Source organism: Cibotium barometz, chromosome 27 (genome assembly GCF_041138505.1).
Source record: "Cibotium barometz isolate CiBa-2024 chromosome 27, ASM4113850v1, whole genome shotgun sequence".
Taxonomy (NCBI): Eukaryota; Viridiplantae; Streptophyta; class Polypodiopsida; order Cyatheales; family Cibotiaceae; genus Cibotium; species Cibotium barometz.
In genome coordinates, this window is record NC_141072.1 from 48,837,286 (window position 1) to 48,864,110 (window position 26,825).

The 26,825-nt window shown below is 46.0% G+C and overlaps 1 protein-coding gene across 1 annotated transcript in view; it reads left to right on the forward strand.

Moving 5' to 3' along the window:
• Positions 1-26,246, forward strand: part of NF-YC10 (nuclear factor Y, subunit C10) — a 117,525-nt gene extending 91,279 nt beyond the window's left edge. Inside the window, exon 4 of the mRNA XM_086821632.1 lies at positions 25,619-26,246. Within this exon, the coding sequence (XP_086677758.1) occupies positions 25,619-25,683 (65 nt within the window). The 3' untranslated portion in view covers positions 25,684-26,246. The remainder of the gene's footprint in view (positions 1-25,618) is intronic.
• Positions 26,247-26,825: the final 579 nt, after the last annotated feature.

Sequence of the window (26,825 nt, forward strand, 5' to 3'; positions counted from 1 at the left end):
TGCAACAATGGAATATCCCCTGTATAGCCCAAATCTGCCACTAACCGAGATAGCCATAATGCTTCCTTGCAAGCCTCTGTGGCTGCAATATACTCGGCCTCTGTAGTAGATAAGGCAATGCACTTCTGCATCCTGGATATCCATGATACTGCACCTCCTGTGAATGTAAACACATAACCGGTAGTAGACTTCCGGTTATCTGGATGACCGGCATAATCCGAATCCGTGTAACCATGCACTAATGCATCCTGTTTGCCAAAGCAAATGCACATATCCTGTGTGCCTTTTAGGTATCTCATGATACCCTTCACTGCTTCCCAATGCTTCTTGCCAGGGTTGGCCATATATCTGCTAACCACACCAACTGCAAATGCAATGTCTGGTCTGGTAGCAACCATGGCATACATGAGACTGCCACAAGCTGAGGCATACGGAATCTTGGCCATATCAGCCCTGTCTCTATCTGACTGTGGGCTGTCCATAGCACTGAGTTTCACATATGGAGGCAACGGAGTACTAGTCTTCTTCCCCCCATCCATATTGAACCTCTGCAAGACTTTGCCAATGTATTCCTTCTGAGACAAATACAACACATGCTGATTTCTGTCCCGAAGAATCCGCATACCCAAGATGTGATTTGCATCACCCAAATCCTTCATATCAAAGGTCTGATGCAGCCTCTGCTTCAAGGCATCCATCTCCTTACGAGATTTCCCGGCAATCAACATATCATCAACATACAAGATGAGGATCAATAGACTGCCATCCAAAGCTTTCTTGGTGTACAAGCAGTGATCTATGTCACTTCTCCTGAAATCTTGGGATTTCATGAATGTATCAAATTTATGATACCATTCCCTTGGTGCCTGTTTGAGCCCATAAAGACTCTTTTTCAGCTTGCATACAAGCTTCTCTTTCCCTTTCACTGCATAACCCTCTGGCTGCTTCATATATATCTCCTCATGGAGATCTCCGTGAAGAAAGGCTGTCTTCACATCCATCTGAACCAATTCCAGATCCTCATGTGCAACCAAAGCTAACACAGCTCTAAGTGTAGTCATTTTGACCACTGGAGAGAAGATCTCATCAAAGTCCACACCATATTCCTGCTTAAAGCCCTTTGCCACTAATCTGGCTTTGTACCTTGGCTTAGTCCCAGGTGTAACTTTGAGCCTGTAAACCCACTTGCATGGCAATGTCTTTTTGCCAGTAGGTAGCTGCACCAAATCCCATGTGCTATTCTTATGCAAAGAATCCATCTCTGACTGCATAGCACGCTCCCATAGAGCCTTATCTGCCCTCTGTAAAGCCTCTTTGTAACATGAGGGCTCCCCACAGTCAGTGAGCATCAAGTAGTCAACCCCTGGAACAAACCTGTCAGGGACTCTGGAGGGTCTAGTGGACCTCCGTACCCAATGACCATCATTTGCAGGTTGCTGTCCAGCCTGCATATCACCCATCGGTGGCTCCTGTTCCATGCCATAAGGCTGAAAAATCATGCCCGGTATCTCCTCTAACTGTGGTATATCCATAGGGATATCTTCTGCCATATCTGGCTGTCCATTTGGACCATTTTCAGCACCATTTAAGGGCTGGTTTTCCTGCTGTAATGGCTGATTTACAGCCCTTTGTTGTTGTCCATGATGTCCATCATCATCAAAGATGACTCTGCCAGGCTCCTGTTGCCTTGCAGGCTCCTTATACATGCATGTTTCATCAAAAATGACATCATTGCTGCGTATGATCTTTCTATTCATGGGATCCCAAAGTCTATACCCCATTTCACCTTTGTCACCATATCCTAGGAATATGCATTTATGAGACTTAGGATCAAGTTTGGTGCGCATTTCCCTGCGTATGTGCACGTACGCAACGCAACCAAACACTCTCAAGTGCTTGTATGACGGAGGCTTCCCTGTCCATACTTCTTCTGGCACTTTCCCACCAAGCCTCGTGTTAGGTGACCTGTTTATAAGGTGAACGGCTGTCATAACAGCTTCAGCCCAAAAACCATGAGGTAATGCAGCATGTGACAACATAGAACGGACCTTCTCCTGAATGGTCCTGTTCATCCTCTCTGCTGTCCCGTTTTGTGGAGGATCATAAGGAGTAGAGAGCTCCCTCTTGATGCCTTTAGCATCACAAAAGTCCTGAAACTGTTTGGACATATACTCTCCACCATTATCGGAACGCAAAGCCTTCAGTGTTTTGCCAGTTTGATTCTCAACATGAGCAACAAACTTCTCAAACACTGAAAATGTATCACTCTTCAGACGAAGAGGATATGCCCACACCTTACGTGTGGCATCATCAATAAATGACACAAAATACTTTGCCCCACCCAATGAAAGCTGAGGCATCTCACATACATCTGTATGCACAAGCTCTAACTGAGCATCTTTCTGTCCAAGAGCTTTCTTGTGAGGGCACTGTAGTTGCCTACCATAGATGCAATGCTCACAAAACTGAAAACCTGAGAACTTAAGAGAAGGCAAATAACCATAACGAGATAAGAGCTCCATTCCTTTGACACTCATGTGTCCCAACCGGTTATGCCACAAAGAGATTTGCGGCAACTCGGTTGCATTCACATCGGCATGGTGACAAACACCAGCATACATGAAGTATAGAGTATCAACCTTAGAGCCTCTGGCAACAACCAGTGAGCCCTTACTAATCTTCCGCTTTCCACTACCAAATGTGGTAACATAATCAGCATCATCAAGCTGTCCAGTAGAAAGCAGATTCTTCTTGATCTCAGGCACATGCCTGACATCATGGAGCATAAGCTGTGAGCCATCTGAAAATACAAGCCTCACATCACCTCTGCCAAGTATCTTGCATGCATGGTTATCACCCAAATAAACAACTCCTTCATTGCCAGCAGTGTACCTGACAAACAAGTCTCTGCAACCTGTGACATGAAAGGAGGCACCTGAATCAATGATCCATGAGTGCATACCATGACCACCTGTAAGAAGTGAATGGGCATCAAGTGAAGACGTAAATAGGACTTCATCCACACTGTCACCTGCATGTGACACATTGACTTCTTCAATCTTGACTCCACTTTTACCCTTTGGCTTCACTTGCTTCATCCTTGTCTTTGCCTTTTCCCTTTTCCTTTTGATCATTTTTCCACTTGTAGCATTGCTTTTTGAAGTGTCCCTTCTTGCCACAATAATGGCATTCCAAGTCCTTTTTGGAGCGAGACTTGCTCCTTCCCCTTTCTTGGCTTTTCCCCCTTTGCTGGGATCTCCCACGTGCATTCATTGCATTGGACTTTCCAACAGAGTTGTTTTTCCTGTTCATCTCTTCTTGAAGAAGAGCACCCTCAACATCTGCATATGACAGCATAGCATGCGAATTGCTAGTGGCTGTCCTGAATGTGTCCCAACTCTCTGGCAAAGTGCATAACAAAAAGGTGGCTTTGAACTCATCGTCCATTGCCAACTTTTGATTTATAACCTGGCTGACAATACCATTAAACTCATTGAGATGGGCTGTCATAGAAGCCCCTTCCTTCATCTGAAGGCCTATGAGTTTCTTCAACCAATACACTTTGCTTGAGGCACTTTGTTGGGCATACAAGTCCTGCAATCTCTGCCACATTCCCCAAGCAGTCTTCTCTTCACGAATGCTGAAAAGTAATGAGTCTGACACAGACAACATGATAGTGGATCTCGCAAGCTCATCCACATCTTCCCACTCTTCAGCAGTAAGAGAAGCAGGCATTACACCCTTTTCTTTGATAGGCTTGTGCTGCTTCTTCTGGAGCAACACATTGTAGCACTGAGTTTGCCAAATGTCATAATTATGAGAGCCTTCAAGCTTCTTGATGTGAAGCAAAGAAGAACTTTCACCTGTGGTTGCCATAGCAAAGTACAACCAAAGTCAATACTTGACTCTCTACAAACCTGTGCAAACACTACACCCAAATGCACACAAAGTGCTCAACCCTGTGCAAACACTGCACCCAAATGTTCTCCCAAGGTATATCTCCCACTGCGGAATCTGTGCAAAACACTGCACCCAAATGTTCTCCCAAGGTATATCTCCCACTGCGGAATCTGTGCAAAACACTGCACCCAAATGTTCTCCCAAGGTATATCTCCCACTGCGGAATCTGTGCAAAACACTGCACCCAAATGTTCTCCCAAGGTATATCTCCCACTGCGGAATACTCCCACTGTCAATGATCAAACTGACACAATGACATAAAATACATCTCCCAAAACTGTCATAAACAGTGCAGCCACATACATTTGCCAAAAGCCCCAAATTTTGACAGTCAAACTTGGTCAAAATTGACCCAAAATTGTCAAATATGCATGGACAGTGTTACCACAAGACATATGCATCACCAATTGTCCAATTACATGAGAAGCCCCAAATTGCCACTGCAATGAGCTTCGATTGACGGTCAATTACCCAAAATTGGACTCAATTGATGCAATAATGCTTCAATTAACACCTTAATGCCTGCAATTGTGACTGTCCGGTGCCAATACATGAAAAGCCCCAAAATTTCGGCTTCAATGTCTGCAAATTGGCTTTAATTGACAAAAGCCCCAATTGTTTTCCACCATTACCTGCGTAATCTGCACAATTGCATGGAAAACAAGAAAAAGCCCCAGAAAATGAAGCAAAGTACCTCTTGAAATTTGCTGGCTGTGTGTCTGCAGATCTGATAAAGGGAGGCACTCCAGGAGCCCGTGGGCCTGCTGGGCAGCCACGTGGGCTGGGTGGCTGGCTGGCTGGGCAGCCCCGTTGGCTGGCTGCGTGGGCTGGCTGGGCAGCCCTGTGGGCTGCGTGGGCAGCCTGGGCAGCCCCCTTGAGCTGCCTGGGCAGCCTTCTTGGCTGCAACAGCAGGGCGACCAGCAAAAGGAAGGCGGCCAGCTGCAAAAGTGAGGCGACCAGCAGAAAGGGGGGCGACCAGCAGAGGAGAAGAGGGAGGGGAGCACCGGCGACCAAGCTCTTGCAGTTCTTCGCGACAGAGTTGAAGTTCTTCGCGACAGAAGTCGTCCCCAAGCTTTCTTCGCTACAGAATTGGAGTTCTTCGCGACAAAAGTAGTCCCCAAGGTCGAGGGAGATGAGAGGAGAACAGAAGAGCACCGCAGCCAAAACCCTAAGCAAGAGAACCAGGCTCTGATACCAGTTGAAGGAGCAAGGAGGACCTGCGGCTTTAGGGTTTCATGGGAGAGACATACACAGAGAGGGAGAGTAAGAGAGAGAGAGAGGGAGAGAGAGCACACCAATGTTTGGTGGGTGTGAATAGTTGGCTTGTTGTAGTTAGGGGCACACCACAACCCCTTTATAAGAAGAGTGACCTTTACAATGACTTGGAGTGCACTCCATACATATGACTTGGAGTGCACTCCACACTTATTAATAAGTGAATGTGAAACGGACCAAATAATGGGCATACACTTATACACATGTACACACTTGTACATACTTGGGGCCTTTACCCCAACAGATACAAGTAAAGCCTTTTATTGAAAAAAAACCAGCAATGACAATTTCACACGTGAGCATACAAGTGAAAGGCTGATTAGAGTTTTAAAGAGTGCTAAAAGAGGTGAGTAAAGACTAGTCAAAGTGAGACTAAGTAGTAGATAGTGCTATGCAAAGGCAAGTGTGCTTGCACACCACAGGTTATGACCGCAGTCTCAATGTCCTACAAGTATTTAAGTTATTCCTGAGTGGCAAACCTACTCCTAATATGAGCAATGGTGATTGGACCTCTTCTTCTTTTCTCTTTTTTTTTTTTTTGGGGTGTGTGTGTAAAAGATGAATAAAGAGGAAGGTTCCATCCCGGATCTGGCCCATCCTCAAATAATCTTCGAGTTGTCTAGCCAACTCATCTTCCTCAGCTTGGCTCATCCTGTAAGGTGGAATACTGACAGGATGAGCACCAGGGATCAAGTCAATACGATGATCTACTGCCCGTTCAGGTGGTAAACCCGATGGCAGTTCCTTAGCAAATACGTCTTGAAACGAATCAAGTATCTTCTGTAATTCTTTGCTTTCAAACACACTTAATTCATTTACATCCATGGAAGGGATGAGAAAGGAAGAAAGTGGAATCAATACACAATGGAAAGCGGTATACAAAGAAGAATCCATTATATTTCCAAAATCAATTGTATTTACAAGAGGTCCTTGATGAATACAATCACCTAAAATACTATACTGGGTGTCCTTATGCTGAAAAGAAAAAATATGACTAGACCAATCTATCCGGACTTCAAGAGTCTTAAACCACTCAATCCCTACTAACAAGTCTACATTTTCTTGATGCATAACATAGCATTTTAGAGTGTCTTTGTAGTCCTGAATCTGGATTGGAAGCATCTCCACCTTGCGATCCCAAACTTGCCTTGTAGTTGTGTAAACTGCCAGGGTCTAAAAGAATGTGAATTTTATGGCCATTCACTTCTCCATAAACTCGGAGAAGATCATGCAAGCCAAATACTTTAGAATTGAACAGACAATCAGAACAAGTAGTAGGGCGAGAAAGTACAGTAATTGATGTACCTGTCAAAGACAACTGATTAGGTGCCTTTGGCTTGGGTCTTGCGTTTGTCTTTGTACCCTTTTGCTTTGGGCACTCGTTACGCATGTGTCCTTTTTCTTTGCAGATAAAACAACGTCCTTCCTTCTTGAGCTTTAAAGCCCTAAGGAGTCGTTTCTTCTTCGCTGGTGTCGAACTTGAATTCTTCGAAGGTTGGTTCGAAGACTTTCCTTCAGTCGTGTTAGCCATAGGTGCGGAGAACTTTCTTATATGCTTGTTCCCCTGCTCGGTAACGGGTTTCGACTTGGAAGAGACCATTGTATCATCATAGATACAAGCTGAATGAATGGCCTCGTCCAATGTTTTACATTTGTTATTTTTAACCTGTAAACGGTACGAGTTTGGTAAACCAGCTACGAAAAACCCCAAAAGAGTAGTGGGATCCATCTTTGTAGCTTCCATCTGCAAGTCACGAAACTTCTGGAGGTAGACCTCATAAGTGCAACCGGGCAACAACATCATAATTATCCTCTTTCTTGAGGAATACTTTCTTGAAGACGTCTTCGAATTGTGCCCAAGTCGTTGGCTTAGGGTTGAGTTCCTTCCACCAAAGCAAAGGTTTGCCGGACAGGAAACCTGCTGCTAACTGGATCTTCTTTCCATCATCATATGGATGAAACTGAAAGTGAACTTGCCACTTATGTAGCCACTTGTCCATGATCTCCTTGGTGCGCTGCTTTTGCTCGCCCCCGAACGGTTCCGGAGTAATGTTGGGGCCTAAAGCTGAAGCCAAGGTATCCATACCCGAGAAAGTAGAGAGGGTAGTGGTCAATAGAGCGATGGAGTTCTACAAAGCTTGCATCTGGGCTGCGATTTGTGCCTGACGTTCCGTCGAAGAAGCTTCGAGAGCTACTTTGAACTCTTGGAAATCTGATTTTGACACAAAATCATCAAAAAGATCGGCATCGGTACCTTCCGTAGCCAGCAAGCCTTCGCGTTCCACAAGGGGCTCCAACTCCGATTCTTGGGTCGACATCGTGAAGAGGGTAAGTGGAGAGAAAATTCGATCTTTGCACAAGGAAAGTGCAAGGGAACTTGATAGCTTGAGAGCTTGAAAACTTAAGAGATGTGTGGCAAGAGCCCACTTAAGGGGTTTATAAAGATAGTCCCAAAAGCTAAAAATCTCCAAAAGCTAGGCTTAGCTTTTGCTTTGCTTTTGTGTTATATATATATATATATATATATATATGGATATATATATATATATATGGATATATATATTAAAAAAAACACCTTGGAGGAGGGGTCTTTTAAACTTTAAAAAAAATAAAAATTAAACTCAAAAAAGCAAAAGCCCAAAAAAAACGTGTGCTTTCCCTCCTTTTTTTTTTCTCCTCCTGCCGGCGTGCTGCTGTCTGCTGACGTCAACCGGCGCTGCCGTATGGTTTCCGGCCGGCGTCCGAGTGCCTGCCGTCGGCTGCTTTTACGCCAACCTGCCCTCCTGCGCCTGCGCCAGCCTGTGTGGGCCTGGGCATCATGGCAGCGTGGCCCTGGGCGCCTGCCGGCCTGGCCTGGGCGCCTGCTCGCCTGGCCTAGGCGCCCACGTGGGCCAGGCCTGCCTGGCTACATGGCCTAGGCGCCTGTCCTTAGGCGCCTTCAAGCCTTAGGCGCTGTAGTCGCCGGTAGCCCATCGCCTGCAACACTCGCCAGCGCACAAAGCTGCCAACGCCTCCTTCTCACAAACGCTCTCTCTCAATCGTTCAACGAAAAGCAAACTTGCTTTTTTCTTGCTTTCTCTCTCTACGTTTATGCGACTGCAGAAACGAGTCTCTCCTCTTCTTTGCAAAGCAAACGACCCTACGTAGACTACCACCTCCATCAACATGGGTTTCTTTGATGAAGAAAAAACACATACTATTTTGAAAACAGCAGTATGCACAGAAAAAACAGCAAGCTTTTTAACACATACCTTTCTTCGACCTCATCTTCTCTACCTACCGACTTGCTCGTTCACGAGGTATGCTCTGATACCACTGTCAAATCCCCACGGATCCCCTCGTGATCGTTCTTGGTTCGAGACTCGAATCCTGCAAACAAACGAATAAACAAACAAGGGGGTGTAGGCCTGACTCATCTCCCAACCATGACAGCCGTGGGCAAGCCCACAGACTTGGCTGTCCCCACCGAGCCACGAGCTGAGCTAACTAGGATGACAAACCGACCAATCTCCTCCTCGCGACGTCCCATACCGCCACGAAGCTGCCCTCGCGGGCCTCGAGATCGCTGCCGGCCTCGACTGCGTAAAGCAGGTGCACGTCTGCACTAGATCCAGGCTCCAAGACCATAAAGCTCTCACAAACTCGCGAGACTCTCTATATCCCAATAACTAACCTTGGCCACCCTTTTATAGGCTCTTGGCCGGTCATCGGGCATCCACACTTGGGCGCCCGCCCGTCCATACTTGGGTGCCCGCCCGTTAGTATTTCTCTAACTCAGCTCGTCAATCAGCCTGCCTAGTTCCAAGCTTCCCCAAGCCTCGAAACTAGTCTTGCGTGCGTGTAGCACACTGTAGATACACACTGTGCACATGACAATTATGGACTTGCCACGGACCCAACATGGTAATGATGCAATTTGGACAATCGTGGACAGGTTTAGCAAGCAAGCTCATTTCTTGCCGGTCAAAAAGACCATCAAAGCTAAGCATATGGTTAAAATATATCTTGCACAAGTGTTCAAGTATCATGGAATGCCGAAGTCCATTGTGGGGGATAGAGATCCCAGGACTCTAAGTCTCTTTTGGCGGGCCTTATTTGATAATATGGGCACCAAATTGGACTTCTCATCAGCTTATCACCCTCAAACGGATGGACAAAGTGAGGCTACAAATTCACCCGTGTTGAATCTCTGGAAATGTTATGTGGCGGATCAGAAGTCTTCTTGGGAGAACTACTTATCGCTTGTGGAATCTGCATACAACAACACGGTGCATGCATCTACGGGAAAGGCCCCATTTGAGATTGTTTATGGTAAGGTGGTTTTGCCACCCATCCTTCCCACAAAGGATGAGATATTTGCAGCTGATGAGTATGTAAGAGACTTGGATATTGCTTTTGCTCAGGTGCGGACAGGCATTGCAAGGTCACAAGACGAGCATAAAAAGGGTGCCGACAAGCAAAGAAGGCAATTGGATGTTAAAGAGAATGATTGGGTATTGCTGAAATTTGAGAAAGCAAGACTTGCAAAGAGGCATGGCAAAGAGAGTGCATATCCTAAGCTTGCAACCAGGTACTATGGGCCTTTTCGAGTGATTGAGAAGATCAATGAAGTGGCTTTCAGATTGGCATTACCTAGTCATTGGCACATACACAATGCTTTTCATGTGAGTCTCCTTCGCAAGTATGTAGGGCCAGAGCCCAGTGAGACAGTCATTGAGGATCCACCAGAAGTGAATGAGCTTTAGGAGATCTTGCAGCCTGAGCAGATTGTGTATCACAAGGCACGCAAGCTTGCTGTAGGCAAAGTTGTGAGGCGTTACCTTGTGAAGTTTAAGAACTATCTTCCCATTGATGCTAAATGGGTAGATGAAGAGTTCTTCAGAGATTGTCCGCATGTGATTCAGACATATTTGAATGCTTTTCAGTTGCGGACAATTGTTTAGAAGCCGGGGGGGATGTCACCATTTGGCCACCCAATTGGTCCACCCGTGCTTTCTCATCATGTATGTACATTGGACTGGTGTGGCGAGCTTTCTCCACTATTGACCATATATTCACTGTGATATGTCTGATTGACCAGGCTAGGGCGCAGGAGAGGAGATTATACTGCTGCTTTGTGGATTTCCGCAAAGCATTTGACACGCTGCCACGAGAGAGACTCTTCCAGCGCCTATAGTCATTGGGGATCCCATCAGAGATGATTTGGGGCATCTATGCTTTATATGAGTAGGTCCTCGGGCGCATACGATGCCCCGGGGGGCTATCTGATGTTATTGCTAGCACCATAGGTGTGAAGCAAGGATGCCCACTCTCTCCTACACTATTTGGGCTATACATTGATGAGGTGGCTGACTTCATTGGTCACGGTAGTGGGGACGGGGTAGACATCTCAGGTACCACAGTCCACATTATGCTATATGTAGATGATATTATTCTGGTCTCTAAGTCGCGGATGGGACTACAGCACCATCTCCATGCACTAGATGACTTCTGCACGCAGAGGGGGCTTACAGTGAACCTTGGGAAAACCAAGGCCATGATTTTCCACACCTCAGGGCTGGTTGGATGACAGGCCATCTTCACACTAGCAGGAGGATAGGTAAGGTGGTAGACTCATATGTGTACCTGGGGATTACATTTACGACTCCGCCAGGAAGATTTACTATGGCACAGGCAGCCAGGGATAGACTCACACGAGGGTATGCAGCTCTGGCCATGCTAGAGAGACAGTGTCACCAGGCACACTTCCAGGAGCCCCGCACGAAGGGGTGGTTGTTTGACACACTAGTCACCCTTGCTTTGATGTATGCTGCAGCAGTATGGGCACCTGGGCTCGCCACCTCCACATGGTCTCAGATAGATAGGCCTCAGATTCTCATGCTCTCACGGATGATCCGCAGCAAACCCTCCGTCCCACATGACATTGTCCGGACGGAGTTTGCTGCACCTCCTATGCTAGTAGAGGCCCTCTTCCAGACGATCTGCTTCATATAGAGGATCAAAAATATGCCATCAGATCGACTCTCACATAGAGCTTTTGAGGCGTCCAAGCAGCTCGCAGAGAGTGGAGATAGGAGATCATGGTATTCACAGATGATATAGTGGCTCACTTAGCATGGTGTCGACATAGATCGCCTGCCACCTTTCCAATATGGTATTCATGCACCACACATCCAGCTCTCTCACAGTGAGAGGAACAGAGTCCTTCGGCAGGATTTATGTGTTGGGTTTTATGCTATGTATGCACCCAGAGGAGTGCTAGTGATCATCAATAGATTACTGGGGCACTTTTTACTTCAGTTAGTGGAGGTTTTTTTCCCCCAGTTTAGCTCAGTTTCACTTATATGCAGTTTATAAGTGTTTTGGTCCACCCGGCACATTTATGGCCGGACATGTGAACACTTATCTTTAGGGTCACTATCATGTGGCTATTGTACTTCACTTTTTTATCATTCAAGCAATAGACTGAAGTTGTGTTCTCTCTGCTCTTGGTTTCCACGCTTGTTTGTACCTTCTGTAAACCCTAACCCTAACACCCATTCCCTTCATTTGGTATCAGAGCATTGAAGCTCTGCCGTGCACTGCCCGTACAGCATCCGTACATCCAGTCTGCGCCGCCTTCAGCTACACGTGTGCTAGCTGCCCGTACATTCAGTCTGCGCCGCCTGCATCGCCTTCAGTTATTGTACCTGCCCGTACAGTCAAGCGCAGCCACCATCACCTGTGCGCCTTCAGCTACACCTGTGCGCCTGCTGCCCGTACCTGGTCGCCTTCAGTCGGGTACTGCAACAACAGGCGTCGTCTACAACTACTAGACTGCGCCGCCTTTAGTCCGTACACCTGTGCGCAGCCTGCAAGTCGTCGCCTGCAGCCAGCTGTGACTGTTCGCAGCTGTCAGCATTTGTTTGTGGTCGCCTCAACGCTAGTCGCCCTGTGTACTTAGTCGTGTGCTGCAACAAACGTGGTTTTGCTTCAGTACAGTAAGCGCTGCCTTCAACTCGACACTGTGCAGCTTCCGTACTTTCAATAGACGACCACGGTACCTGCACAGTACTTCCACGATTCTGCCTGCAGCCTTCATCAGTCCTGCGCGGTACAGTCATCTGTACATTGAAGTCAACTGTACCTGCAGGAATACCACAAGCTAATCAGTTATTCAGTGGTAAGCATTAAAATTCAGTTTTTGGGCATTTTTATTTTCTCTGTGAAAATATACAGGCACAACAGGCAGATTTTCTAGCAAAGAACAATACAGGTTTTTTGCACAGTTTGGGTGCAGCAAATTTGGGCATTTTTGGGGCATTTTGGCACTGTGTACGCCATTTGCTGCTCTACTCAGTCATTGGTGCATTGAGCTGCACATTCAGAGGATTGAGAGTGCAGGCATATTTGGGTGAACTGTATTCAGTGAAGTACAGTTATTATCAGGGTTTCTGCTATTGGGTTTTTCGGTAAACAGGTACAACATTGTGCATAAAGCATAATGGCAAATCAACAGCAAAGTGATGTATTCACATATTTGTCTAAGGAAGACAAATTGGATGGCACGAACTACTCCTTGTGGAGTTTTATGCTGAAAAATGTGCTTGTGGCAAAAGGTCTTTGGGATTTTGTTAGTGGTGATGAACCACGTCCAGGTCCATTGGGTCTAGAGACTCCTCCCCAAGGGGGTGCTCGTGGACAAGGACAACAGGTACAGGCTCCAGGACAGCCATTGCCTGTTCAAAGAACAAATGCTCAAAAGACATGGGATGCCAGGGATGCACAAGCTTTGTCACTCATTGCATTGTCAGTTCGGAGGTCCATTATACCTCATATTCGTTCAGCTGGCTCTTCACAGAATGCATGGGTGACTTTGGAGCAGATGTATGCTGCTCGTAATGAGGCTAGGATCTCATTTTTGAAAAGAGAGCTGGAAAATCAGAAAATGAATGAAGGAGATGATATGTCTAGGCACTTAAACAAGCTGCAGGATTTGAGAGAGCAACTCATCAATGTGGATGAGATTATTCCTGAGACACAGCTTGTGTCCACCATCTTGCACTCTTTGCCAAGATCTTACTTGGCTTTTCATACCTCTTTGAACCTCAGCATGAGGAATGCTGTTGAACCCCTCAAGTATCAGGAACTTGTTGCTCTCTTACTACAAGAGGAGCAAATGAGGAAGAATATGAATATGAACACAAATGCTGAACAAGCATTTACTACAGGTCAAAAGGGGAAAGGAAAAACTCAGCCAAAGAGTGCAAATCAAAACTCAGGTGATGGTGGTTCTTCACAGGATACCAAGAAAAGTGATGGACAGCCCAAGAAGAAGGGCAAATGTCATTACTGTAAGAAGCCAGGTCACTACATCACTGAATGTAGGAAGAGGATTGCCAAAGAGAAGGCAAAGGAAGCTGGGATGTCTGTTAATGATGCTTCTAAAGCTCCTCCAGAGACTGCTTCTTTTGTTGAGGACAGGGATTACTGTTTTTATACATGCAGCTATGATGCCTCTTGGTCTTCACAGGCACTCAGTTTGACAGAGCATGCATGTACTTGGTATTTTGATAGTGGTGCCTCAAAGCATATCACATCTCGCAGGGATTTGTTTAGTCATGTTGGCCCTGCCCTTGTTGGCAAAACTGTTCAGTGTGCCAATAATGCTTCATATCCAGTTCGTGGCATTGGGGAGATTCAGCTCACAGCCATTGATGGCTCCATTCTCCGCCTTACAGATGCCTTATATGTACCAGGGATAAAGAAGAATTTGTTGTCCATTTCTTCTTTAGCACATTGTGGAATGCAAGTCCACTTTGATGATGATAAATGCATGGTCAGAGACAAAGCTAATGCCTTGACCTTGATGCTTACTGGTACATTATGTCATGGACTTTATCAGTTGGATGCATTTCAGCCAGTGGATCAGTCTGCTTATCATGCATTCACTCTTACTCCAGCTATGGTTGATGCGGAGTTATGGCATGCTCGCATGGGGCATGTAAATTTTGGTAGTCTTATGCTTATGCAGCGACATAACATGTTTACAGATCTACCTCTCATGGAGAAGCCTCCTGATCACATTTGTGAAGGATGTATTTTGGGAAAAATGCACAGGTTTTCCTTCCCACGTGATCAGGCTCTAAGAGCAACTGCAAAGTTGCAACTTATACACAGTGATCTTTGTAGTCCCATGCAGACGAAGTCATTAGGTGGTTGCTTTTATTTTGCAACATTTATTGATGACTTCTCTCGTATATGCTGGGTCTATCCTTTGACACAGAAATCACAGGTATATGATGCATTTTTGGCCTTTGTAGCACTTGCTGAGACAGAGTCAGGATGCAAGGTGAAGACTCTCCGTTCTGACCGAGGGGGGGAATATATGTCACATATGCTGAATTCCTTTCTTGGGAGTAGAGGTATAAAACATCAGTATACTACTCCTTACACTCCACAGTAGAATGGGGTTGCAGAAAGGAAGAATCGGTCACTCATGGAGATGGCCAGATGTATGCTAAAGGCAAAAAGGCTACCACATATCTTTTGGGTGGAAGCAGTAATGTGTGCTTGTCATATTTTGAATCGATGTCCCACAAAGGCATTGGTTTCTATTACTCCTTTTGAGGCTTGGCATGGCCGCAAGCCTTCTATATCGCATTTTCGTATCTTTGGGTGTCTTGCATATGCACACATACCCAAAGAGTTGAGGAGGAAGCTGGATGATAAAGCCACAAAATGCATTTTTGTTGGGTATAGCCGTGAGAGCAAGGGCTACAGGTTATATGACCCAGTATCCAGGAAGATATTCACTAGTCGGGATGTGATTTTTGATGAAAAATCAGAAATATCCATGGCTGGTTATGAGGCAAATCAGGCTGAAAATGATGTGTTTGAAGGTCTACTACCCATGGAGTTTCATTCCACAGTTGGTGATCCAACTCATGAGGGTATAGGACAGCCAGCAAATGATGTAGGTGGTGCAGAAATTCAGCAGCCAAATGAGCCAGAAGCTGAACCAAATATGGGGCAGCAGGCACCACAGGTCAGACACATACCTAGATGGTATTTGAGGACATTACAGGACAGCCATTTAGAGGGTCCTCTTGCTGGTCGTACTCGTAGGGAGACAAGGACCAATGAGCATGCACACATCATGGATTTGAATCTGGTTATGGCAGCCAGTTTATAGGATGATGATGAGCCTGATTCATTTGTGGATGCACGAGATAATGTGCATTGGAACAAAGCCATGCAGGATGAGCTTGATTCTATTAAAAAGAATCAAACATGGGATTTGGTTGATCTGCCCAAAGGCAAGAAAGCAATTGGTACTAAATGGGTCTATAAGTTGAAAAGACATGTAGATGGATCCATTGACAGGTACAAAGCCCGTCTAGTTGCAAAGGGCTATGCACAGAAAAAGGGCATTGATTATGAGGAGACATTTGCTCCTACATCCCGTATGTCGACACTTAGGTGTGTCATTGCATTGGCTGCACATCGTGGTTGGGTTGTTCACCAGTTGGACATAAAGACTGCATTTCTACATGGGGACCTCGAGGAGGAAGTTTATGTATTTCAGCCCATGGGATTTGCAGAACATGGTCATGAGGGGAAAGTTTGCAGGCTGAAAAAGGCCTTGTATGGTTTGAAACAAGCTCCACGAGCTTGGTATGCAAAAATAGATGCTTTTCTACTCACTCAGGGATTTGTGAACAGTCCATCAGAAGCCACTCTGTATGTAAAGAAAGAAGAGACAGATCTGCTGGTCATCAGTCTTTATGTGGATGATCTCTTGCTCATGGGATCAAATGATGACAAAATTGCAGCTTTTAAGAAGATACTGCAACAGACATTTGACATGTCTGACTTGGGCCTTGTACATTACTATTTGGGCATACAGTTTGTGCAGGATAACAGAGGCATTGGGTTGTTGCAATCACGTTATGTTGCTAAACTTCTGGAGAAGTTTAAATTTCAGGATTGCAAGCCTATTAGTACTCCTATGGAGCCTGGGATGAAACTGTCACTACAAGATGACAGTGTTTCCTTTGATGCCACTACATATGCTCAGGCTGTTGGGTGCCTCATTTACTTGTGTAATACAAGGCCAGATATTCAGTATGCAGTCTCTCAGTTGAGCAGATTCGTGCACAGCCCACGGTTGTCACATTGGCAAGCTGTGAAGCGTGTATTCCGTTATTTGCAGGGTACCTTGTCTCTTGGATTGCTTTATCCTGAGGGGGGTGACATGCAGTTACACGCTTACAGTGATTCAGATTGGGCTGGTGATTTTGATACCAGACATTCCACTAGTGGAAATTGTTTCTTCCTTGGCTCTTCATGCATCTCTTGGCTAAGCAAGAAACAGACCACAGTGGCCACTTCGTCTTGTGAGGCAGAGTACAGAGCAGCCTACACTACTACTGTTGAGTGTGTTTGGCTGCGTCGTCTCATGACTGATATGGATATTTCAGTGGAGGAGCCTACACCTATCTATACTGATAGTCAGAGTGCCATTGCTGTGGCCAGGAATCCTGTGTTTCATGCTCGCACGAAACACATTGAGATTCAGTATCATTTTGTTCGGGAGAGACTCCAGGCAGGGGATATCAGTCTGATCTACTGTCCTACAGATCAGAATGTGGCAGACATCTTCACCAAGGCATTACCACGTCCGAAATTTGAAGCATTCCGCAGTGCTTTGAATTTGTTTCCTTTTGGTGGATGATGTACAGTGATCACATATCACTCCAGGGGGGTTTGTTGGGTTTTATGCTGTGTATGCACCCAGAGGAGTGCTAGTGATCATCAGTAGATTACTGGGGCACTTTTTACTTCAGTTAGTGGAGGTTTTTTCTCCCAGTTTAGCTCAGTTTCACTTATATGCAGTTTATAAGTGTTTTGGTCCACCCGGCACATTTATGGCCGGACATGTGAACACTTATCTTTAGGGTCACTATCATGTGGCTATTGTACTTCACTTTTTTATCATTCAAGCAATAGACTGAAGTCGTGTTCTCTCTGCTCTTGGTTTCCACGCCTGTTTGTACCTTCTGTAAACCCTAACCCTAACACCCATTCCCTTCATTATGGCAGCGATAAACTCAAGAGACTTGGATTACACCCAGTCAGCCTCTACTGCTGAAGATGCTATTATCCTATAGAGATCAGTTTATGCGTATCTCAGCAGATGGATTCATATAGAGACCTGGATACATGGATGTGTACATGCCTCTCAGTGCCCGAGTGGCGATTGGCCAGCTCAGAGTGTCGTCACACTAGCTTGAGATTGAGGCAGGTAGGGCAGCACGGATCCCCAGAGTAGAGAGGATATGCAGACTATGCTAGGAGGAGGTTGAGAGTGAGGAACATTATGTATGCAGATGCAGAGCATATAGTGTCATTAGAGAGAGATACACCACCATCTTTAGTGGGACATCCCTCACTCTGCCAGATCATGGAGTCCACAGACCAGCGCAGATTTGGCCAGTTCTTGTTAGAGACACAGCGCCAGAGAGAGACACTGATATGGACTCATACCACAAGGAGAGGTGGTCGACAGCTCCAGCTGACTGATTTCTTCCAGAGATCTATCCCAGTGCCTACCCTGACACAAGAGGGGGTTACACTTTAGGGCGCTGCGGACCTCCGATCCAGACGGAGACTGAGAGCACCGGGTGTGAGTGTAAGTGAGCTAGCCGCTCCTGGATATGGTGCTGATGTCGAGTCCGTATCTCTGCGATCTCCCTCTGATGTAGTCTGGGAGTCTGGTAGCCTGGAGATCATGCTCCGAGGTATTTTTGCCTCGCCATCGCCTATGTATCACATATTACACCCCCATTATGGTACTGCTTGGAGCTAGACAAATCTGCATTGCATTCTTGTATACCCTACACATATAGGTTGCATACTAAGCCTCTAGCAGTAGTGCTCCATCCATCACACCCCCCCCCCCCCCCTAGCTCAATACTTTCATACTTTATTTCATGTTCATTTTGTCCTTTTTTTTCTGGACATCGAGAAGACATTGACAGTTGTGCATTGATTTGTCTCATAGGTCGAGTTCGGCCTCTAGTAGACGTTAATACATTGACCAAGAGCACTAGGCTACCAGACTCCCAGAGACTACATCAGAGGGAGATCACAGAGATACGGGCTTGACATCAGCACCATATCCAAGAGCGGCTAGCTCACTTAGACTCACACCGGAGATCATGCTCTGAGGTATTTTTGCCTCGCCATCGCCTATGTATCACATATTACACCCCCATTTTGGTACTGGTTGGAGCTAGATAGATCTGCATTGCATTCTTGTATACCCTGCGCATATAGGTTGCATATTCCATCATTCCCAAATCTTGACTTTGGCAACCCAAAGATGAAGTCCATAGCAATACTTTCCCATGGAATATTGGGAATTGGCAAAGGTTGTACAATCCGGCGGGTTTTTGTCGATCAAACTTGACCTTTCGACAAACCAAACATTCTTGAACATATTGCTCAATATTCCTTCTCATGCTAGGCTAAAAGAAATAACACACCAAAGCCTGAGTTGTCATGATACCTTTATGTCCCATATAAGGTGGGGCATGGCATTCTTCCATTACCTTTGGTCTCAAATCCTTGGTCACACATAAATGGGTTTGCATCATAAGAAACCCTCTCATCTTGAACCACTTTTAGCCACCAATTCAAGGTAGCATCTTTTAAGTGCATACGGACCATGCAGAGTTTGGACTTTTCGGAGAAGTCATCCCCTCCAAAGGTGGCGTTAAATTGTTTGATGAAGGATACGGCTTTCTGGGTGTCCTGCTTTCCATAAAAGGTATCAAACTTCACGCTTTTCTCTCCTGGCTTAAAATCCACTTTGCCGGTCGAAGGCTTCTTTGCCTTCTTCTCTCTTGCTTTGCCTGAGGAAGCTACATCAGATAGAGCGGGTCTAAGGGTAACTTCTCTCTGTCGTCCATGAGTGATGGATCGGGTGGCTTTGGGTTCTTCTCCAATGGTAACCCCTTTACCTCATAAATATGCTTTGGCGGCTTTCACACCTTTAGCTTCAGTGGCTTGGTCTTTGATAAAGTCTTCGAACATCTTAGCTTTTCTGTAGTCTTGTTCCTTCTTTGCTCTCCAAGCCAGGAACTCTTTAGAAAGTCTCGATACTCTGTTGATGTCATGGTCGAGATAGATAGGCGGCCTTGGATACCTCCTTGATGCTTTGGATTGGCTTCGTAGTTGTTCCCTTCTTGAGGCTCTTGGTCTCCCTCAACTCTCGACATGGTTTTGTCACCCCAAAAAAGATTTCTTCAACAGAAATCGTTGCTTTGATACCATTGTAAGCCCAATGGAGTGTGCAATGACAGATGCAACGACGAGTATGAGAGATAAAGATAGAGAGAGAGAAGGGGGGGAGAGAGATGGGAATAGGGGTTTCACACAGTATACCACGCTGAGCGGGGAATAGGCCCCGCCCCCCCCTTCAGGAATTTATTTCAGGAACAATCCACGGGCTTTTTCCAAGCCAGGACCAATACAACATATGAATACAATATCAAACAAAGTGCCGATGTCGAGGTCGGGCTGAGGTCGATGTCGATGCACAATATAACTGATGCCGAGCTCACCACGAGGATGACCCACAAGAGTCTTACACCGGGCTAGTACCAATATCCAATATCTGAATCACGTCTTTGTTACTTACAAAAATCTCACAAGAAACTTGAGGATGAGATGTTGAGAGATGCATGGCTGTCCAAGGTTCTTTCACCAAAAAGAGAGGAGGCGTTGTTTCTTCAACGGGTGGCAGCCCTCCAAAGGAAGGCGGCTGACACGTGGTTTAGGTGGTGCTGTTGGGGGTGGTAGGGGGCAGCAAACAGGCGATGGAGGAGGAGCACATATTGGCGAAAAAACAGGCAGCATAAACATTGGCTCTAGGGTGGCGGTGCTTCTTCACTGGGTGGCGGCTGAGCGCTGTAGGGTGGCACATAGGTGGAGATGGGTGTTGCTTGGAGATAGAGAGGAAGATGAAGTTAATGATGCCCACCACAAGTCTTCTTCAAGAATCTCCAAGAGTACTTCTCTATCTACCACCATGAGGGTACAAGCTTCTTATATACTTTTGGGGGGGGGGGGGGGGGGGTCATGCCTTTGCCTTGCCTTGCTTTTTGCTTTGCCTCTTGCTTTTGTTTCATTTTCTTGCTTTTGCTTTGCCTTTTTGCTTTTGTTTTATTGAATATTAATAATAGTCAAAGTTCTTGATTTGTGCTTTTACAATCTTCAGGGCCTTGCTTTTTGGCCCTGGAGCAGCTTTTTGAAAAAGCGGCTTTTAGCTTTTTGATCCAATTTGATGTCCTCTTTCCAACGGTGCCTTCAACTTTTTAGTCAACAAAGTTTGACTTTTGCTTTTTCCTGCTTTTTGACCAAGACTAATGCTTTTTTCCAAAGCCAGCATTAGAGACCCTGTTTCCATGTGTCCATCCTCTTCATGTGTCCGGGCATGAGTTCTATCATGTGAAAGGAGCTTGGAGGACCAAATAGTTACATCATTCTAGTCCAAGACCGCCGTTCCTTGCCTATCCTTCTTAGAAGAGGACCTCCATCTCTTCACTACGATAGTTACATCTGTAGAGGCCTCCACTTTGGTGTGCAAGATTGTTAGTAGCGCACGGACAACTAAGAGATCTTCTACAGGCTAGCCTCCTTGGAGTGCCTACAAAGATTATAGACATTCATACTTTGGGGCGTGGCTACCAGGTTGAGTTTGACTCGCTAGAGCGGCGTCAGATAGAGTCGTGCAGCTGAGCCCCATCCCATTGCGTATGGCCCAAGCCTTCTTTGTGAGGTGGCAGCACGGCTTCAACTCCGCATCCGACCCACTGGCTGGCATTTCAGGCTTTTGCATGATAGTCTGCTTCCCGGGCCTTAGGAAGAAATACCTTCCTCTTCTCTTAGTGATTGGTGGAGCCATTGGGAAAGTGATGGATCCCCCCCCCCCCCCCCACTGTTGCTTCGTCCCTTGCACGTGCGGCTGTGATTCTATCCCTTTGCATCTGTATTGCCTCGCCGGAGATAGTGCCCACTGCTTGCCTCCGGGGAGACCCCATCTTGCAAAGAGTGGAGTTACTCTGGCCTCCCTGGACAATGCTTCGTTTGCAGGGAGATGGGACACCTCGCCAGAGCTTGTCCTCGGCGCTAGTCTAGGAGACCGCTCCTAGTGGTCCCCCCCCCCCCTCCAGCTCAGATCATCATCACGGCATAGGGATAGAGATAGGTCATCAGGCAGCTGAGAACGAGGACCCAACCGCAAACGACTCTGCTGCCGGAGAGTGGCAGACTGTTGGCCCGTGCCAAGGCTGCTAACCGACTTCCAAAGCTGAGCGCCGCCGTACATGCTAGGTTGGCAGAGTACAGGAGGATTCAATATCGTTAGAGAACCGTTTCGAGCATTTATCGTAGCACCCACTTGTCGGCGATGCCTCCCTCCCACGATCCCACCTCCAGCTCCTCTAGTCTGGTGGCCATTACCTTGCCGAGATTCCTTCTCAGGTTCTCATATTCCAATGAGGTCAGCTGGCCCCACTGAGCCCTCGGCGAGCACCCTCCCTCTCTGGTCGATCACTCAGAGCCGCTCCCCCCCTCCCCCTCCTTTCCTCTCCTCCCCCCTTTGCCTCCTCACCTTCGACGCTTCTCGCAGTAGTCCCCCTTGCCCTGTCTTCTTCTTTTGAGGGCGCAATCCCCCTTGCCTCCACCGCTCCTAAGCATTCCCGCAGCGCCCGATTTGGATTGGAGGCAAACGGCGAGCTCCGTCCGCCACTTTATTCATCGATTCTCGGAGCCGGTAGAGATGACCATTGCCGCCTCCAAAGAGACACATCTATTGATCAAAGGACACATCTCTACCTCCAAAGAACACAACTATTCATTCAAGAAACACATCCTTTCATCAAGGATGTGCCTCCTGATTTGTTCCTATTAAGGTCCTGTATAACAAGGCCTTGTGTCTCAATGCAACAACACAACTTTCTGCTCTAAGCATCTTACTTTCAGTGTTATATCTCTAATCATGATCACGCTAGGAATCACGGAAAAGTTTTTGCAAGTCCTCACACATGCATGGCACGGACGAGAGCTTTACCTTACTCACCTTCTCTATTGGGCTTCATGGTAAATTGGAGAGAGCAGGTACCCCCTTAGAGGACTTAAAGGGATGCTCCTTGCAGAGGGTGAGGGTGATGGGTTTTCATGCACATGAGTGGTACATCGACCCTCCACCAGCGAAGGTGGCCACAAAGAGACTTTGGTGGTTATGGATTTTGGAGGGCTAACTTCTCACGAGTCTCCAATGGGACTTAGGAGAGTGGACATGGCAGGATCAACGGATAGTGAGGAGATGCTTGGCACCCCTTCTTTTTGCTTACACTGCACGGCACTGGGCCGCAAGATTCAGATGTTGGAGGGCACTTTAGTAGCAATAGCACATTGGTAGTCCTAGGGCCTCCCGTCGCACACTCTCTGAGATTTCTGGAAGAGGCTGTGGGATAGTCTTCGGCCGTGGAAGATCACTCTTTTCATGTGGCAGTTTGCACATAGCAGCTTAGCAATTGCCACTTGGTTGGCCATGGGGGGTAGACCAGTATTATGTCAAAGGTGTGGCCATTCCCAAGTGTCTCAGCGTCAATTGTCTTTGGGATTGCCCGAAGGCTTAGCAGGTTTGGTAGAGGATCCTACGCATTTTCACGATGGATCGGGCCTCCGCCTGTATTGTTACGTGGGGCACAGCTGCCTGGGCCATTGAGGCCACGATCATCATGCCTTATGAGGAGGAAGCTAGGGGGCTAGCCCTTCAGGTCTCTCACCATTGTATTTCTACGGTGCGAGTTCCAATTCCTCCTACAGGTTGCTGGATTCTAGGTTCTACCTAGAGATGGGAGATTTGTAGCAATATAGTTGCGTGGCATATATTGAGAGCTCAATGGAACGAAGCCATCAAAGGCACCCCCATCCTGCCAAGAGAGTGTATTTGGAGCATCTGGCTCGATATCATTCATACCCTCCGAGATCAGTGGGGATAGCTTTAGGGCGGTCAGACTGCAGGAGGAAGCGTCAGGAGGCCCTTCCTGATGATCTGGTGGCACGGTCCCTTTCTTCCAGATAGTGGTGGCGAGCCCACTTGGCATTATAGACCACCAATGTGGTTGTTTCTCCCCCCCCCCCCCCCCCCCCCCCCCCCCCCCCATTGTATGAGATAGCCTTCGAGAGGCCAGCCAGAGGAGAAGTGCATCCTCCCCTTTTGTTCATCTTGACTCTTGTTTCCCATATGGGGACGGGTTTGTACTTAGCCATTTTGGTTGTTTTTCTCGGTAACTAATACAAGGATCTTTTCCGCAGGCCGCAGGCCGCCGCGGGGGGGGGGGGGGGGGGGGATTATTACAGGAGCGTAGGATTCCTCAGCAGTCTGCACTTAATTATCCAAGTAGATGTAATGAATACAAATTAAGCAGTAGGCCTCTGTGGTTCCCAACCACTAAGTTTACTAGTTTCTGCTCTTGAGATCCTTTTGCCTTGCGTAAGGTTCCAAGGCTATTGTCTTGATCTCTCCGCCTTGGCGTGAGAGATCCTCGCTGTCCACACCATCCGTGAAGTCTTCAAAGTTCCTTGCCCGAAGTCTTCATTGGTACTCAAATACTGTGTGTGTGTGTACTTTCACATACACACACATACAAGTCTCACAAGTACTTTTTCACACACACACACACACACACACACACACACACACACACACACGTACAAGTGTGCAGCAACCTGGAAAGCCTCTTTCACATGATCAAAAGTCCGAAAAATGCTTTTAGGGTTTCATTGTGTAACATGCAACTGGTATGATCGTGTGTAACGCATGCAAGGCCTTCTTTATACCTTTATGTTAGTGAGCAGGAAGCAATCCACTTTTCTCTTTATTCACAATGCAGAGACGATACCAGATTGGGTCCCAATCTACCCAATGAAGGGCCCTCTCGTGCAAGCAAGAATATTTGCTTCATAACTTTTGGAGAAGTTTTGTTACAATATAGACACTTTACTGAGAATGATTGATGGAGGAATGCCAAACACAAGGACGATGTAGACAAAACTTTACTGAGAATGATTGACGGAGGAATGCCAAACACAAGGACGATGTAGACAACATCTGCTGAACCATCAAACAGGTTGAAGACAACTTTGAAGCCACTTTGGAGAGCCTTATGCATACCCAGATCTGATGAGGGAGATGCACTACTGAAGGCTGAATGCTGAAGCAAGCCTTGGGACTGTGGCACTGGGGTGATTTGGCTGAGAAAAAGGTATACACAAGAGAGAAGTCTCAAGCACACATATTCCTGCACTTTCCTACTGCTGAATAGAATGAAGAATGAGATGATTTATGCTATGGGCTGAGGGGCTGCTTATTATGGATTCAGGCTGCTAGTCAGTGCAATAGAACTTCTGTCGGCTTGCTGTAAATGCTCATGACTGCAGAAAATTGTCATTTAATGCAAGCCGCCTTCACACGTCTGATACGCCTGTCAAAGCTGGTGGCTGACTGCTGTTTATTATCCCTGACTGGCTGTCTGGCACCTTTTTAAGGCCAACTAGGCCTTAGCCCCTTATATGCCTCTCGTAGATGTGGCCTATGGCTAGCCCACAAACCAAAGGCTCATAGGTTGGCCCCCAAGGGCTGGCCTAGAGCCTTAAACCTTTTATGCTTTTGTATGCAAGCTATGTTAAACCTAAATACTTGCTAAGCTAGGTTGTATGCTTGACTATTCTCCAATTTCAAGCAATACCAGGCGTCCTCGGTTCCATGGACCTTCATACAGGAATGAGCAAAGTAGAAACCATTTAAAAAAAAATCTCACTTAAGCAGCATTCCTAGTGAACATTGTGTTTAAAAGTGGTCTGAGACCTCTCCCCAGTTGGAGAATTTCAGGGCGATGATTAGAAACTGTGCAAGAAAATGAAATGTTCATTGATTACGAGGAAAAGCATTGCAGCTGTCAAATGATGCATGGAACAAGTGTCAAGTCTGGCAAGAAACTGTTATTACATGGATCTTCTCTTGCATGCATAGAGGTCAAGGCCAATAAGGGTTGTACAAACAAGCTATAAAGGTTGTAGAGTTGTACAGTCTGTTTGTTTTGAATCAGAAAATGATCCTCTACTGTTACTATATGGCATGTAATGAGATCTTTTTGAAAGCATTGTAAATTGGTTGTGCGCTAGAGCTTTCTTGTAATATTGTACGTGTTCCATTTCAGTCATGCTACTGTTTGAATGCGTATTCTGCGCAAAATCTTTAAGTTCTATGTTTGCTTCCCTTATTAAGTTGCTGAATCTAAATAAGGTTGTTTCCCCTTCAAAACAGATTTTGTACCAGAAAAAGTGACAGCTGCTAGTGCTCTCAGTGAGAGAATCAAAGAGGAAGACTAGATTTTGTCCTTCTGTAGGGCATAACCTTGATCATACAAGCAGTCTCATTTTCCTGTTGATTTTAGGAGTATAGAAAAACTGGACATAAGAAACTTCTCCCTTCTTTATAATAGCCTCAAATTCAGATAAATCACTGTTCACCCTCATCTAGCAAATTATAATCTATATATAGTTACTTTATCCTTTTGAAATACCTGAGCACACCCCTGAAATGCAGAACTATAGGCACCCTACAACAAAGTTCATTGGTTTAAGGAAGACTAGCAGTGCATAAGATGGCTAGATATTCCATATGATCCTCGTAAGCAAAAAAAATGCTTGAAGAGTAGTTTTAATTGTAAGAGTGATGTGATTTAATGGAGTAGCTTAAAACAAACTTGAATAACATGTCAGTGGGCATATGAGCTATCCAATTGCATGCATATCAAAAAGGTGTTGTATCTCTTACATTACATTTTCTGACATTTTTTGATTGCGCTGTTTCATGCTTTATGATTAGCCTTTGGCTTCTGAAATATTGAAACTCTTCAAGACACCCATTATAATATACCTCACTTTCATTCTGTATGGGAATTGTTACATAATAAGGTGTTTTCCTTTCTTTGAAAGACATTAGATCTCCTCTTGGATAAGCCCATCTCCGTAATGCCACTTGAGAACATCCATCTTACCATCAGATTTGTTTAGTGGCTGTGTGGTATGTGTATCACTTTGCCATGTGTTTTAGGGTCTTATCATTAAGTTAGCTATGTATAGTTGGGGTACCCTTGTGGGAGAAACATTTGTGCTTATTCTTCCTATCTTTAGTGGTGCATTTTCCCTATCCATGCTGTACTGATTCTTTCTATTTGCTATTTCCCTTAGTGCTAGGCTTCATTATGGTTGACTCTGCCTTGCATCTCCGGAGGTTTGACAAAAACACAGTACAAAGGGTTGTGTGTGAATATATGCTCTTATATGTGTGTGTGTGTGTGTGTGTGTGGAGTGCGTGTGTGAGAGCATATCTTGATATAGAGTTCTACACCCACTATTGGTGTGCACTGATGACGTAGTGGGGATGTCGCAGAATCTAGTCCATACTATGCATAATGGAGTTGATAGTTATATAGTCTTGTGGGTTGACTACCATGAGTATATAACAT